Source organism: Melospiza melodia, chromosome 9, assembly GCF_035770615.1.
Source record: "Melospiza melodia melodia isolate bMelMel2 chromosome 9, bMelMel2.pri, whole genome shotgun sequence".
Lineage (NCBI taxonomy): Eukaryota > Metazoa > Chordata > Aves > Passeriformes > Passerellidae > Melospiza > Melospiza melodia.
Window position 1 is genome coordinate 22,680,346 of NC_086202.1, and position 18,192 is coordinate 22,698,537.

Here is an 18,192-nt window from a genome sequence, read left to right on the forward strand (position 1 = left end):
CCCTTCCCCAAAGCTGTTTCAGCTACACATACAAATGCATACAGCTCTCTTTCCTAAGCAAAGTTTGTGTTTTGTACAATTGGAGAAGAATTTCTTTTCTTATGAAATACCTACAAAACTGTTTTACATTTAAATGATTTCACCAAGAGTTGAGATATGGTAAGTTTCTTATGAATTACAGTGAATTCCATTCTAATTTTGCACATTCCATAACCCTGTCTGCTAAAGTTAATTGTAAACTGCAAAACAGAATGCTCAGGAAATGCTTCCTACTTTCTCTCCATCATGTAACTTAACTTTTTCTTGGCAAGGAGTTATACATTCAAATTTTCTTATGGGATCTGATCAGAATAGGATTTAATCTGCTATACAACAAATTATACAAAAAAGTAAGTACCAAAATATTTAATTTACCCCAAATATCTCTCTAATAAAAGAAAAAATACACAGATAAAATAAAAGAAGGACCTCTTGAGTTTCTCAGTCTTCTGCTTCTAAATGGATGACTAAAATATGCTTAGGATTTGGAGTTCATTTCAGCTGCAATATCCAGAACAAAGATAAGATATTCATAGATATCAAGACCAGAAAAAACTTCTATGATTATAAACAATATGAACAGACAAAAACCAATATGAGACAAAGTTTTTTAGTCAATAGCTTTTGCCTCTAGTACAATAATTTGAGTTGTAGGTATAATGATTCAAATAAACCTTCAATGAACACTTCAACTCTTCCACAGGATTATTTTTACTGCAAAAATATTTGTTTAGCTACTGTGTTGCCTGTGCAGCAAACAGACTGTTTTCAAATTACACTGAAAATATAAAATATGTGAAAATATATGAAATATAAAATATTTCATATCATGGTATTCCACCTAAAATCTGTAAAAAATTGTCACTAGGAGAAGTTGCATATTGTCAAAAACCCCTGAAATCAGTTTTAAAGAAATCAATTATCTGTTCAATAGGAAGAATATGCCATGCTGAACTACCAGACTACATCTAGAATATAGCAGGAGTACTTTTTTTCTGACCCTTTACTAAGGACCCAGCAAAATGGATGGATTCTTTAGAACAGAGTAGTGATCCTGACACGGCCAACAGACTATGTGCCAGTAGCAACACAATTACAGTAGAAAATTATTTTTATCTATAAAGCTTACAGCAAGGAGTATTATTTACAGCTTTATTTGACTTTAAAAGCAATAGGGTATTTTCCTGTCTGTCAGACAGTTTGGCACTCTCTCTGCTGAACTGATGCTTTCCACTGGACTAATATCCAGAAGCAACCAGGATTAGCTATAGGTTGCAAACCCCAATCCACCCCCCTCCCCCCCACCAAAATAAAAAAAAGGAAATTTCCCATTTTAAATCTTTAAAGCGAAAAGCAAGGAAATCATGACAACTATACGTATATGATTGAAATGAGATTCTCATAAATAGAAAGAGGAATTGGGATATTTCTGCGTTCGACATGAGAGGTCACTCGACAAGAACAACACCAAGCATTACATTGTTTCTCACCAATGAAATATGTAATCCCCATCTTACTGCCTTAGGCTGCTTATTTTTTTCTCTAAGAGACAACAATATGTCCAAAATATTGGTGTAAGGTTTCAATACACAGAGATTCTGTTTGCCACTTTTATTACTGACAAACCATTCACCCATTCATCAGAACAACATCTTCATCAAAGCTATCAATGGCTACTTCCACCCTAGATTTCATTAAGATCACACAGTTTACTGAAGTCAGAAAAAAACCCAGAATCCATATTTAGGAACCTTTTTTGAGACACAGAATGGAGGGATAATTTTTAGGATGCAAAATAATCCCATTTTGAACATCTTCATAGAATACAGCAGAATTTTCTGAGATCTTACTTCCTGTAGATAGACTTGAAAATGAAAGCTCAAACTGAAAAAAAAGAAGAAATAGAATGGGAGGAAAAGAATCTGTCACTCCTTGAAACCAACCCAGACAAAATATTTTTATACATTTCCCCACCTCTGTTATGCAACAGTACAAGAGGAGGGAATAGCCTGCAGTATGAAAAAAATCAATGCTCTATGACCAGGATAGTAAAACTATAATCAAGTTTAGAATAAATCTTTCTGTTGTACATTCCTTCAACTTGATATTACACCTTTTAAATGACAGCAGCTTCAAACAAAATTTCTTGATCACACCAACACTGCAGAATATTACATTCCATCCTTCAATAAAGACTGGATTATTTGATTCTAGGTGAACAATGAACCCCTTTGCTGGGGAGAGAGAAGTATATTGCATAAGTTTGAGAAAAAATTCTTCCTATAAAGCAACTGAAATACTGCAGCTTTTTCTTTTTAAGTTAAAATATAAAACAGAATATCTTTTTTAGAAATACAGTAATATTAGCACCAGAGACAGCATAACAGTTCTGAAGAAAAAGTTCAGAGTTGGACCTTACCCCAGTATGAGCCGACCCTATAACAAGACACCAAGGAGTTTCGCAAAGTGCGCTGCTCTTCCTTTTCAGGGATATTATGTCCAGGTTTGACACGATATCCATTTTTGAACAATTCTCCATGAGATTTTTTACGCCTTCTAGTACTTTTGTACGTTTCTGTACGCGTGCCCCCAGAAGGGTTGTGGTACACTAAAATCTTGCTGGGAATCATGACTGTATCTTCAGCTCCAGAAGCACTGCAGCGAAGTACTGTGATGCAGTCTTCAGTCACAGCACTCACTAACAGCAAAGATGGTCACAGATTTATACCCTTTCTTTTGCTAATTCAGTGTCAACACGGAGAGACAGCTCAGAGTCCTTTCTTTAACAGAACTTCTCTTTGGGAGCAGATTTGTTTAACTGGACACAAGATAAAGTTCCCCTTTACCGGTTGTTATCAAAAGATAATGCAGTATAATCTAGTTCATTTCCGTTAGCTTGAAACAAACGGAGTGAATTCAAATACAAAACTCAGCTTGACAAAACAGGCTATCACAAACTGGATAGGCAAACAAATCACAGAAGCAAGCAGGCAGCGCAGATGCTCCTCTGATCCGAGATGTATTAGAGCTTAAAAGCCATCTTCTATCCGGATATTACCACATAAGCTTCTTTCAGATACATCAAAGAACCACACCCATTGATTCAAAACCCACAAACATGATGCTGTTCACTTGGAATGAACAAGTACTCCAGCAAAGAATATAGCTCTTATAATATATGTACATAAAGGGAATTATTTACTGTGTATTAGTTTCTTTGGCAAGCTCACATGTCTGTTTTCCAGTTAAAGTTGGTATGCAGAAGGCAGAGGTAACATAATCAGTCAACTCTTACAGGATTTATCTCAGATGAAATTAAAAAACCTCAAATAAACACAACAACCCTTCCTCCAATCCCAGTTAATGACAACTATCTTACTGAAGGAAAAAGAATTCAAAGCAATTTAGCCATCAAGCATGAGCGCAAAGAATAGAGTCCACAGCTCTCTCAAGCTGACTTGCTCTATGAATATTCACAAAACTGGAGTTTTGTTCAGTCAACTACCACTCTACAAATCAAAAGTAATCATCCTCTTCCATTTCATATGATAGATTTTCTTCATGATTTTTCCTGCTTTGAGCATAATACACAAACTTCATTGTGTAAAGCTATCTTCATTTTGAGGAATATGCTTATTGTTTCTTTTTTCTTTTCCTTTTTTTCCCCTTGTTTTTGGCCTCAGAAGACCCACAAATATAGCAATGCCATCTGGAGTACAATGCAAAGCAGACACAAAAATAGGCTGCACCATGTGCTTATATGAAATACACAGGATTTCAAAGCATTTTGGAAATGTTATTAAGGGGTGGACTGCCAAATATAAAGGGGATTGTAGTACACAGAAATTTCAAATTATAAGGAACATGCAGATAGTGAAGCAAACTACTTCAGTGAGTCCTTTACATTGTAACCTTTAACACTAAGTTCTTACAAACAACCTGGTTATGTTCCCACTGGTCACAACAGTCAGGTTCCACTGAGTCTGTAGGGATGGGGTTTATGTCTGCATGTGACAAACATCCAAGATTTATCTGTGAGCACTTGAATCATTCCTCTCCAACTGAAAAGATTTGAATGGGGTAGTACTTATCTGTGTTACTAATCACATCTTGTACAGCTCAAACTGAATGCACGTCCTACTTAACTTTTTACCATATAAGGCACACTATTTTCCTTTCCTTCTGCATTTCCTCTTGACTAGTATTGTAATCTTGTTATTATCCAATTTTAAACCTATCATTAGTGTACTTTATACTTAGTACAGCAAATGTTTGGGTGTAGAATCCATTTACCTTGAAAGCCTGGAATGTCTTTAAAGGAAAACAGGACCTAAGTAATAAATAGCAAGAGCCATGCTGTTTAGTTTACATGACCTATTATTTTGGTTTTAACAATTTGACAGTATTGTTTAAACTCCTCAGCTTCCTGGCATAGCCAGATTTTTATCAATTTCTTTTCGGTCAGTGCACTGCTTAATCTGTTGCATACATCAAAATTTGAAAACATAAATTAAATGACACAAACTAGGATTATATCTAAAGTAAACCTGCTCGACAAGTTAAAAAAAATGTATATAAATTTGAGCAGCAGCAGGATGATGGCATATTGTGCCGAGAAGCATTCTTAAAATCACAGCCAGCCACACAAAGCTACTGGTATTACTTTCCTGTGCAGACATTTCTGCTTTCCAAATAACTATTTTTTAGTATTTTGTTCTACAACTCGATTACATAAGACAGCTTCTTATTTTCAGTGACATTTAGAGTTTGCTACCATCTATAACATCAATCTATTACTTGGTCAATTTTTTTATATTAGATGTAAAATTAGATTACAGAAAATTGTTCTCTGCAGACTAATTTTTTTTTTCAGCTATCCAGAAAAGTACCTTTTAAGTATTCTAGCTTAGATGAACATCTGAGTGAAAGCCTGGAGTCCAATTAAGCTCATGAAGGTGGTGCCATCAGTAGACTATCACTGTTTCCTGCCCCTGTGAAGGACATGGTCCTTGGCCTCCTGGTCTGAGGCAGACCCAAAACTCCAAAGCCCTGTGTTATCAGCAGTACCTGAAACGTCTGCTCTGAAGTATTTAATCCAAACTAATCAACAAACATTTTGTTATAAAGAGCTCTAGAATGACTTTTAACAACCTATTTTGCCTTCAATGAATCCAAGGTACTTACAAGTTTTTCGTATTTTCTACAGAAGCATACCCTTGAAGGACATCATTCCATGACCCTTCTTGAACTTGTCACAAAAACAGATTTACATACTTATGGAAGTACTGCTATGATTAAATGACAACTTGCTTTCAAAGTCCATCCAAATGTGAAGCTATTAAGCTTAAAAATGCAGGAGAAGAAAGCAAGACTTGTCAGCAGCTAAGCTCCACTTTACCTTTGGCTATGCAGGGACTAGGTACTTGCTATATCACCTTGAAGGAGAGCAAGGGAAGATTAGATCCTGCCTCGGAAAACCAATGTAGTGGATAGAAGTGGGTATCACATTATTGTCCTTTAAACCACAGGTTAGACATGGGTGATGGATTTGCTGTGCTTTTGTGGGATGCTATTTGCTTATAGTTGTGCTCAAAACCTCAATCTGCAAAAAGCCACAAAACACAAGGAAACCTGCCAAGGAGAAACCTGCTGCAGAGAAAAATAACTGTTATATCCTCTGACTGATCTCTCCTTGAAAATTCATTTTTAATTTAATTTACAATAAGTGAACACAGAAGTTTCCCAACATTACCTTTTCTCTCTTTTAAATTGCTTCTGAAATGACAATGTAAAAGCCATTTGCTGTACACAAAATGGCCCATAAAATTTTCATTGCTGATATTTCAAAAAATGGTGAAAGTATTATCCATAGAAAAAAAAAATAACCTGCCATGTCCAAATTTAAAAGCTCTACAGCTTGGTCAACAACTACTTTTTAGTACAGCTTTGTAGCAACATCTATAGATTATGACAAAACCAGAATAATGCTCATTCTGCCAAGAATTTACCACTTATTAATCTCACTAAATTATTTAGAAGGTAAATTTACAATCGAACCGTGAGTTCCTGAGAAAACGCATGTAGTTGCATTATTTATTTTTAACCTCCTAGTCTCAAAGTCTTAAGCTATTAAACCATTTTCAGAAAGCTTGGCATTAGCAAGAATAAAACCAGTCACTCAATATGTAAACATTCACTTTCCTGCTTTACACCACTTCAGGCAACAACTGTATCATATTCCATAAACCAAGCACAGATATAGCCAGTAGTAAATGAAGAGCAGATCTTTGCATAAAACCAGGGACCATTAACTTGTAAATATTTTATATTACAAAAGAAGTATTATCCCAGCAAAGTGACGTTGGTGCCATTTTTAACAAAAGATTGAAACCATGAAGGGAAGAATAACCATATTCATATTGACCTAGTGGGTAAAAAAGAGTTTAAAAGGCAAAGAATTTATTCAGCTCTCGTTTTTCTATTTTTTTCATATTACATTTGTGTAATCCTTTCCAGATACTGTGATTCCATATTCAAAATAGATGGAAAATATATATATTTTTAATTCCGTGATTTGGGGAGAAAAATATTAATTGTACAATATACTGATGGTGCTACAGAAACCATAATGCGCCTTGAAAAAAGAGATTAAACCCCAGCAAGCTAACCTTGCAAAGAAGGTTGCACAGGAGGTTGGAAATTTGGGGGTTGCTTTCTAAAGTGGCCATTACAACTCAATATAGAGAGGTTTCCCTTCCTGAAAAACCACAAGTTAGCATCTTATATAATTTTCCCTGGCATTCATCAGGAACAAATTGCACTAAAATCAGGAATGTGCTATTTTGAGAGGCTGTAACCATAGGGCAGAACAAATGATAAGAACAAAGGCAAAGGAAGGGCAAAGGCCAGATCTAAAGCCTGACTCGTGCTGCAGGAGGTTGATTTAAAAAAAGCCTTGCAATTGTGCCTGTCTTTGCTCCCGTGAGTCACAAGGCACAGGCCATAACTGCCAAAGAAACAAGGAGCATGCCATGAAACAGGGCTTGACAAGGAGTCAAGTATTTCACTTCTAATCAACTAGTATGATATAATGCATCCTATTCAGTGAGCCTCTTCAGCCTTTGAGTTGCACAAAGAAAATAGTTCAAGAATGGATATGAGCAGATACATGCAGATAAATTAATTATGAGAAACCAGTTATGAAAATGATGCACCACAAAATTCTGTATGTGATTTTGATCCAGGTGCAAAAAACATTAATTCTATTTTCTGACAAGATAGATGACAAATATTAAAAAAAAAATTATGCTTGTCCTGGTAAAGCAATAGCCTTTTACTCAATATACAGAATGATTCCTTGCATATTGTGCAAATTTATATTGTACAAACAATAAACAGTATTTCTGACCAGCTGTAGGATTAAGAACTTAGTCATAAAATTCCATAAGTTAAAAAATAGTCATAAAATTCCAGAAGTTAAAGATTATGGTGTTTTTCTTTTTGGAAACACAACTCTTGTATAGATCCACACACTGTGTTTCAGCACCCCTTATTTCACCCCAATCAGTACTAAAAAATAGTCTTCACCTCCTCAGCAGTGCATCATGTTTAAACACGAGGTCTGAGAACTGCAAGTGCCAATTCGTCACTAAGAGTGAGTCAAGAATAAAGCCAGTAAAGGAAGGAGCATTTAAAACTCTCCTCTTCTAATTCACATTAGACAGAAAATCTGTGATCTGCCTACTGAGAAGAAAATTCTCGCATTTTCAGGTGCACAGAAAGGCTTTCCCTTAAAGGCTGATGTTGCCCAATCAATAAGAGAAGATAGTGAAATTTCCGTGCACTATCAGAGTAGATTAGAGCCAGTGCCTAGTAAAGTAGGTGTCTGAAATTTTCCTAGAAGACTGTTCCTCACATCTATGTATCTTTGGCTATTTTCCACTGAATGCAGCATATTTCTTACAGGATCTGCCCCACATGCAATGATATAAAATTTTATCTAGATTAATTTCCCAGGTGAGAGTGAACACGAAAGAATTCAGATGATATTTCCAGATGTTTCTGCTCTTACAGTGCTGATATCTGCACTTGGCTCTGAACAGGAAGGAAAGTGAAACAACACAGAAAAAAACAAACATGGAATTTAACAGATAATAAAAGCCCAAATAATACCATTTGCTTTATAAAGAATCCCATCTCCTTTTAATTCATATTCACAATAATACACATGTAGAAACTCCATCACAATATATGTTGCCTGCACACTAGCCACTATGAAAAAACTTTTTCTTCAGAGTTATCATTGTCCCAACCACATTAGCCATCAAGAAACCCTTCATTAATTATGCTTGAATAAGTATCTAAACTTCAAATAATGAAATTGCATAGAATATTTATAAATTATGTATCTACATAACAAATTTTAATATTTTCTAATAAAATATTTTGAATTTATTTACTTACATATTTAACTAATCACTTCTGTTAGTAATTAAAAATTGAACTTTTACACCCATTACCTACAGCAGCCCTAACATACACACACATTGGTAAGAACCCCTCCAGGACTTAGGATTTTTGGTATCAGGGAAGATGAATGTTGAATAGGAAACATTTTCAAAGGCTGCATTTTGAAAAATAAAAATAAATACATAAATGTGAAGGTTGTGGAAGATATTAAAACCATATCAGGAATTTATATTTATCTTGCTGTGATTCATTCTTCTGCTGTCACAACACTGCAATCAATACTAGAACTTCACTGGCTCCCTTGACTAACTTCAGAGAAAAGCATCCCAGAACAGAATTCAGTAAAATTGAGCAAACTGTTAAAATGTGAAAATAATCCTCATGTTACTTTCAGCACGCAATGTCAGTGCTCTATTTGGCTACTAATATTCCATCTAGCTCTCAGCAAAAAAAGACTTCCTGCTGGGCTCTGCAGGTATGATCCACACCCCCAAGCCCAGGGCCAGCTGCAATTGCTCCCTGTCTTCAAGCAAATGACATTTTGGACGGCCATGGGGCTGCAGAGTGCACGAATGAAACTGGCATTAACTGCTGGCTGCACAGGGCTTGGAAAGGCACCAGTGTGGCTCTGTAGTGCACCATGAGCTCACCCATTCACAAAAACTCCTTCAGATTTGTGGGAAAATGTACCACATGGTGTGGGGCTGATTAAAGAAAAACAAAATCAGCAATTAGGACCACAATAAAGCTGACAGATAATTTCTACAGAGAAGCAGAGTAACTATGTGATAATGGAGAACTAATGACTAGAGAGTTTGAGTACTTCAGAAATCTCAAAAAGCATTTTGCTCTCAGTCATCTGTGTTTCTAAGGGACTACAACAATTTACTTTTGATTATGAAGATTATGGTTGCTAGATATCCCAACTTAAATGCAAAACCTCTTCAAATTGAACTTCACACTTCAGATGATAGCTGATCCATTTCAGCTAAACATCCACAGTGATGCTTCAATATTACTGTTTTGAATAAAACCAGCACTCCTTGAAGGATAATGCTTAACAAAATGCTGTGGACTAAACCTGTCTATGTAGCACAGTTGCATCTGCCTTACTTTATAAAAGGTGATTTTAAAAGACGGCAAAATAATTTCCCTGTATAAGTCACATATAACCACAACAATAAAATGGTTGTAGAAAGAAAGTTTTATATACTTTTATACTTAAGCAGAAGTTATATACTTCTGCTTAAGCCATTTTACTTAAGCAGAAACCCTCATTTTTCTAAGGTTTAACACTATTTTTAAAGTAAAATACGCATTATTCTCTTTTTGTATTGCCTCATGTTATATATTCACTAGCAACAAACAAATGAAATCATGAAGCTAAATACACTACTTTTCCAACATTCAGCTTTTGAATCAAAGGGCATCTGGGGAGATATCATAGGAAAACCTGCTTCTGGTAAACGTAATTTTGAAGACAAGTTAAGCTTTGATATCTGAAACCTAAAATACCAAGAAAACAATTTTTTCACTTCATATCCCTTTATATATACCAAAGCAGAGAAGTTCACTAGATAGATTTAGAGAAAAAAATCTTTAATAACTATATAAAATTTATAAATACAATGTACTGACTTTTACATAATCAATTAAAAACTAAATGCCTAAATGAATCAAAAATGCACTCCCAAGTTTAGCAGCATCTTCTTTAACACCATTACAAATTAAAGTTTCCTGAACAGAAGAAACTAAAAGAAGCAACAAAAAAGGAGACAGATCTAAAGAACCTGTATATCCTGACCTCTGAGCATCATTAGCTTTATTGGCAAACTTTCTGGCAATCCATTAGGTAAGCCACTGCAGTGCAAGTAGCAATGGAAGAGTCATAACTTCAGAGATGTTTTTGTGGTGCAGAAATATGTCCTTCATTTAACAGATTGCTCTATGTGTTTCTATTTTCATTCAGAATTGGAGTTAGCATGATACTAAACACTGCTGAAGGTGATAACAAGGTTAACGAAGGCTAAATATCTGTGGGTCAGCAGTGAATCAAGTGTAAGCCCTGTATATTGAAAGAGTATAAATACAGAAGTACTAGAGAATGTTAAGCATTCAAAAAATTGATGTGAAACTAGTGGCAAATTGTGACAAACTATGAAGGATACTGTTCCCTTGACTAAAGTCAACATTGTATGAAACTGCCATATGGTATAAATATCTTGCAATTTAAAACTTCAGAAAAAGCCTTAAATATTTCAGCTGTAAGAACACTTCCCAAGTTTTCCTTCTCTGTATGTTGTCTGTCTGTGTATAGCAATATACTGCAACTGTAAAGACAGAACAGTGGATAAAGGAACAGATTTTCAGCCATCCAACTATTAATTCTGAAATGTCACATGAGCAGGAAGGTCAAAACTTAACACATTCACAGAATATTGTGAGGTGGAAGGGACCCACCAGGATCTCCCAGGTATGTGGCCCATACAGGGACCGAGCCCACAGCCTTGGTGTTAGCAGCAGCAGGCTCTCACCAGCTGCTCTTCTCATACTGATGTGGAGCACTGAAGCACAAGAAGTCATCCTTCCTAATCCCAGTGGGGTTTGGACCTCTCAGGTGATGGTCAAGCAGTGCATGTAAATGACCATATTAATGAAGTTTCTCCTTTTGAATGTAGAATGATAACAAGAGTGAAAAATCTTAATCAAATTCTCTCTTGACTTTTCTTAGTTTCATATCTATAAAGTCGAGTGAAATAATTGCCAAAAGATTACAGGAAGGATATGAATGATCCAGTTTAAATAAAATTCCAGTCTCAGGTGAGTACATCAGTTCCATCAGAGCCCTTTGATATTCAGAAAAAAACAGACACAGAAGAACTTTCTCAAGTCTCATATGGAATTCTTAACTTCTAATCTTTTTAGTGAAAGCCCAACTATCTTTGCATCAGTTTATATCAACTTCAGTCTCAACAGGATTTGCCTTTGATTAATTCAGTCTTGCAAAAACGTCAGGAGGAACACAGATATGCAGTTTGGGGGTTTTAATTACTTAAACTGAATAATGCATCTTTTCTTAATTCCACATAAACCCAGACTCACGCACCACAGAGCACACTAGAGGCACACTAGGTGCTGAATTAATGAGAGCTACATGGACATTGCAGTACTTCTGGTCCAGGGTTTATAAAATAAAATAGTTCCTTTGAGCAGTGTTACAGAAATTAGAAATGCAAAATGAGCCAAAGATCAAAAAGAGTAACGAGAAATCATGGAATTCATGTTAAAATGTCAAAATATAAAATGTCATGTTCTAGGTATAAGAACTTCTAGTTTTGGATTTGGGTAGAAATCAATTGTATTATTTATAAAGTTGCTTGTAAACAACAAGCATTCAAAATTCAAAGTTGAGCAGATCCCACTCAGCAACAAACTAACACAGATTCAAAATATTTTAAAAAATACAGTAAAAAAGCAGCGGATGAAGCTATCAGGGGAATAACTACGGGAGAGTGTATAAAGACTAGACTGAATGCCTACAAGGAACTATACATATTAACTTACCACCTGGGAGCCCAGAAATGAATTGTAGAATTTTGATGTGCACTCAAAGATTCCACCAACAGATGGCAGAAATGCACAACACTTGATAAAGTTATTGCAAATTACTGCAAATTTAAGGTGCTGAGCAAGGGGGCTTTGCAACCTGTAGATGCACCAAAATCCAGTAAATTAATGCAAAGTCAAAGTGGTATCCCTATAACCAAGTTATCAGAAGGCTTCTTTGTGTCAGCGTAACTAAATTCTATTAAACTGTTTTCTAAAAGGAATCAAATATTCTACAGATTGAAATATGCTTTCAGGATGAGCTGTTCTGTAGAGATTATGGCAAGAAAGTCTACAGGATATTAAAACAAATGTTTTCATATACAGATTTTTAACTAAAGCTTTATCTTGAGGAACACTTGCTGGATGGGCAGAATGCTTCACACCATCGCCTTAACTACCTTAATAAGACACAACCAATTTTTCTCCAAATTTATCTCTAAACCAATTTCATTCTCTGATTCAACAAGAAACCTGAATTTCCACCAGAGTTGTTGGAAATACTCTTCTCTGACCAGGCATTGGTACTGAAACCACAAGTCTCATCCAAAATGAATTGACATGTCTCGAACAGGACCTGGACAGAATTTGAGCAAACACTGGAAAAAATTCTCCCCTTCCCAAACTACACTAATCACCACCTGAAGAGATTTGTTCTCTATGCTTTGCATGTGTCTATATTTGCATGTGTTGTCTCTCTTCTTTACCCCACTATATATCTCAAATGATTTTCTGAAAAAAAAGTACAGCATCAGCAGCAACTTAGACTAAAAAGCATGTGAGGAAATAAGGATGAACAAAAAATCCTCCTGATAATAGAATTTATAGGAATCAAACAGTTTCTATCACTTGATTTTCTGTACAGTAGAACAGATGAAACATACGGTCAGAAAAAGGAAGTAAAATTGTTTAAAAGACCTTTTTTATCTTTAATTTCTGTGATTCAATAATAAGACACTATCAAATTCATATATTATGTTGTATTGATAACTTTGTATTAATATCACAATCTAAGGCTGATTGTTCCTCATTCACGTAGTCTTGAAAATGTGAAGCCAAGATCATATTTCTTATGTTAAATCCCCCTCTAACAATACAATCCTGTCAAGGCAATTTAGTTCAATACCGTCAGATCATAAAATCAATATTTCTTTTTTCATAAGCATACAAGTACATGATTAAAGGCATTTCAGATATTTGAATTGGCTTTGCTATCACAGAAGATAGAATAAGGGTTTTAAGCGTGTAAAGTGTTATTGAGTCTTTACTAAATAAAACTGGAAGACATTAACTTGTTGTAGGACTCTCCAATTTTTCAGACCACAACCTATCCAAAGGAAGAAAGTTCTGAATCTGAAACTTAGCTAGGATACTCAAATTATGACAACTTTGTGGTTAAAAAACCAACAAACCAAACAACAAAATTTACCATGCCATTATTTCTCCCATTGCAAATTATCTTTGTCAAACAACCCTATTAGCCTACCTTCCCTTGGACTATAAACAAAATACACAAACTCAGCAATGCATGGAAATAATTTGGTTAAAATTCACTGCCAAAGTCACCTGTAACTCATTCTTCCCTTGGGAAGAATCTCTCCACTCTGTAGAATCCTGCACCTGGAGAACTGTCCTACCATTATCAGAAAGTTTCTTGTAGAGAGTTCTGCAAGCAATACATATGATTTGATAAAGCACAGCTGTAGCTCATGAGCAAGTATCTACACAAATGTTACTGTTTGCAAAACAGTGTTGGAAAAATGTCATGGGGATCTAGATGAAAATGAGCATCCAAAAACCCACTGATGTTCATTTCTGTACAGTTTTCAAGTCAGAACATAAGAAATTATTATATAGCACGATAAAGCACTATACATCACTAAATTATACAGATTCATTAAAAATTTCTTTCCTATCTCTATTTCCTCAAATTTATCAATAATATGTAGCTCTCTTCATATGCCAAATGCACTCTTTTCACGTGCTTCCTTTTCTTATGCTATCCTCTGCACGCAAAAACGATACCACAGAAACCCTTTCTGAAGGCTTTACCAAATCTAAAAATCTGGTATTTTGCAGGTTTGAAGTGCTGTTTTGCCTTCATCTTTACTTTAGACATTGATCATAATGATATTCCTAGAAAACTTTTGAAAAAGTATAATCTGATCTGTCTTTCAATACCAAATGTTGTCTGCAAACTGGAATCTAGGTAGAAGACTAGATTTGAAATATCCTCTATGAATACTGATTGAAAATTTAATTCATATACAGCATTTCAAGATGCAAAAATATATGTAAAGAACAGCTGAATACAAAAGAGTATCAGGGAAAGGAGAAGGCTTCACATACTAAGAGCTGTACAATAGTTGAATGATGGCATTTGTGAGCCAGCATAAGAACAGAAGAAACCAATGGCCTTCCACTTCTCTACATGATCAGATGATATATCCAGAGCATGTCCTCTGCTATGCTTCACATCTTTCTGTAAGCACTTACTGCTCCATAGGCAAAGCTTATCATTTGTTTAGGATAGTTTGGTTTCTTTAAAATACTGCTCAAACTGTGGGTCTATAGTGATACTAGTCAGTTAGCTAAACCAGGACAGCTCTTGTAGAATTGGGCATTCAGAGCCACTTGGGAACTTGGATTCTGCCAAGTACTTCAATGAACTCATTACAGCTGACTGACATGAATCAATAATGAAATAAACTGGAAAGATCCTGATGCACAATACATTCCAGATGGTGTGTTTTATTTTGGCTCCTAATGATCCTGAAATCTAAAGCACACAAAGGCAACCTGCTAAATCATTAAGAAATTCTTAAAATGTGCCAATGTTGTATGATTTTTGCCTCACTAAAAGGCAAACCTCCCTGCTAATCCTACAGACACATGGGGACAACTTGTGCAAAACCCACAACTTATTTGTTCTGAATCCCCCTCAGCAGAAGGATATCTCTCTCAATTACAATATTTATATAAAAGAAAAAGGCAAAGTAGCCATCTAGCCTGAAACTAAATAATGTGGTCTAAACACATTCCCTTCCCCTCTACTCACACACTCAGTCCTACCAGGGTATTTACCTACATGTATGATTTGAGCTCTACAGGCAGTAAATTTGGCCATCCCTTTCAAAGGTGTAAAAAGGAATATACAGGCTTCATTAATACATTTTGATATATTCACTTAAAAATTCTTTCATCACAGCTTCTCAAAATAACTTTCTGGTCTAAATTAAAGCCATGTTAGGAATCCAAAACATTCACGTTTCTGAATTAGTGAATGATTTCACTAAGGATGATTTATCTAAAATGAAAACCCCTCTGGAAGCAGGTGCAAAGCTAGAACATTGTAAATATGTTATTCCTAAGATGACTACACTAAAAAACACATCAGTTTTTTGCCTCAGCAGGTGATAAATGTCTCAGGGGAACTCCACAAGGAAACAGGCAAAGTGGGGTTTTAAACAAGAAATCAAGATCAAGTGATGTTGGTGGAATTAAGAGATATGGAAATTCTTTCAACTCTATGAGTGCTCAACTCTTCCTGAAAACTGACATAAAACTTATGAAATCCATGCAGCAGAAACTGCTAAATGTGCAAAAGCTCTCATTATCCCTGTCAGTACTGTTAGCTGGATTGCTGTGTCACCATGAGTCAGTCAATTACGCAGTCACTTTCATGAAGGGTGTTCATTCCAAATAATTATCTCTGCCTCATTTCCCAGAGTTTGTGGTCTTGCTACTTTCTCATTTCATATTCCTTTTCAATAGATCCTGTGATTCTATTTATTCTCTCAGACAGACTTAATCTCTAAGGACTTCAACCTCAAAGTTTTTGGGAAACTCAGATATATCCCATACAGGAGTGAAAATCCATCCCTCTAATTCACATAATGCAAGGAATCTGAGATAAAGTTATAGCTACCGAAATCGGCAATTTTCTTTCAAGGATAAGCATGTTTTTTACTTACATACCTCCTTTTTAAATTTTATTCCCTAACATAATGTGGAGCTGTATGACATTTTCCCTTTCAAAAGTCTTACTTAGTTTTCTATATGTGACAGAAGTGATATGTGATAAAGAGAGTAGTCATATGAGGATGTGTAGTGATCTTTTCTGGCTGTTTTATTGCTTTCTTCCCTGGCATACTAATAACCACTGATATGACCTTTACTGTGGTTATAAATTAACTGATCTCTTTCCATAAAAAAAAATTTCATCAATAATTTTTGTATCTTTGCACTTCTATATTAAGATGAAAAAGTTAAAAGACTACTAAAGACCCTCTGGTTTATTTGATTTTCCATATGAAACATTTAAGATAAGAATTTCTTCAGTTTTCAGGGACAATAAGTGCCTGTATTTCTGGAGGTATGAATTGCCAAACTGTGAGGTTTCATATGTTGTCTAAAGATATATGCCATTTTTAGGATGTTTTCTCCGAATAAAAAAAATCACAACATTTGACGTTCATTTTTCCTAATGAAAATTCCTATAACACTTGTACAGGAAACTCCATTTGGCATATTATGGATGTTTTTAATTGAGTGTCCTCTCTATTTCATTTTGCATTCCCTTTTACATGTGGCACACCTTTTCTATTGCATTTCTAGCAGTCCAGTAAAAATATTAAGTGTCTAAATGTATCTCCCAAATCAGTCACTTCAGTGGATTCAAAATTAATCCACACTGGCTTAAAAAAATGCAATGAGAATATATTGATTTCATTGTTGACAATGATCCATGGCAATCCAGTTCAGTGAATCAATGATCTAGATCACCTGTTCAGGTTGTGAGCTGAGACAAATCAAATTCATGGTTTGATAAAGGCAGTTACACAGTACTTCCAAAATGGAAGTTCTCCGCCCCTTGGAGTAGGAGATTAGTAAAGAGTTGAAAACAAAACTGATATAGTAAGTGCTTTTTCTGACAAAATCCACATTTCTGCTTAAAATTCACTTTGAAAACTACTTTGGAAACATTCTTCTATTTATACAATGACATAAGATCAACAGATTCTCCACCCAAATGTGCAAAGCTAAAGTAATTTTATAACAAGCATTTTAAAGGTTAAACTATATTACTTACCAAGCCAACTTCTGTTTAAATATACTGACACAAACACTGGAGGGACCGTGAAGAAATCTACCACTGAGTTAACTTCTAGCCAAAACCATAGCTTGTCATTGGCTGCTATAAACTGGAAAGAAAAAAAAAAAGAGGGGAAGAGATGAAATAATCAGATTATTATCATGCTGATTGCAGGTATCTGTTCTAAAATATTAAACCCAAAAGTTAGTGTAGTAACTGATGTTTTAGGTCAGTCCAGACAGAACATGGAAAGAAGTCTGTAATGTGAATTTCTTGATAATAACACTGAGATTAAAATGAAAGGTCCAACTAGAGAGATAGATCATCTATGTTATCAGTTGTAGTATCTGTGCTAAAAATAGTTCTTCCACATTTGTTGACAATGTATCAGTAATATTAGAAAATTGCAGGCAATTATAAAGTATTTGGAAGCACATCACTTTTGTTCCAGCACACCAAATATGCTGGTGGTAGTCTTATCATGCATTTGGTGTTCACAAATTTCTCAATACAGAGCTGTTCACAGAGTCCCATCATTACAAGTCCAGAGGAGATCAGCAGGGTGACTCCTACAAGGCATAGTTTGGGACTGCAGCAGCACTTCAGGCTTTTGAATGAAACCATGTGGTCGTTTCTCTCTCCTGAATACAAGATCGGCCCTGGGAAAGCAGCAAGGTTAGATGCCATGGGCATCATAGTTAGAACTTGCCTATGTGCTTAAATAAGGTGAAACTGCCATTTGCATTTGATTAATAATTAAAAAATAATTGAAACATTTGCTTTATATAAACATTAAATGTAAAAATACAAATAAAGGGAAAAAACGAGTGCATCATGAAGATATTTAATGGAGCAGATCTAAGTCTTAAAACTTTGACTTGCACATTTCAAAACCATGCTCATATTCTTTGCATTAAAGAAGATATTGTCTTTTTTTCAAAGAAAATACAATCTCTATTTCAATCTCCATATACAGCAGCTGC

The 18,192-nt window shown here is 35.2% G+C and overlaps 1 protein-coding gene across 19 annotated transcripts in view; it reads right to left on the bottom strand.

Annotated features, from left to right (window-relative positions):
- Positions 1–18,192, bottom strand: part of KCNMA1 (potassium calcium-activated channel subfamily M alpha 1) — a 402,334-nt gene that overhangs the window by 156,890 nt on the left and 227,252 nt on the right. For all 19 annotated transcript variants that reach the window (XM_063163853.1, XM_063163852.1, XM_063163851.1 and 16 more), the window contains exon 5: positions 17,207–17,318. In XM_063163853.1, the coding sequence (XP_063019923.1) occupies positions 17,207–17,318 (112 nt within the window). The remainder of the gene's footprint in view (positions 1–17,206; positions 17,319–18,192) is intronic.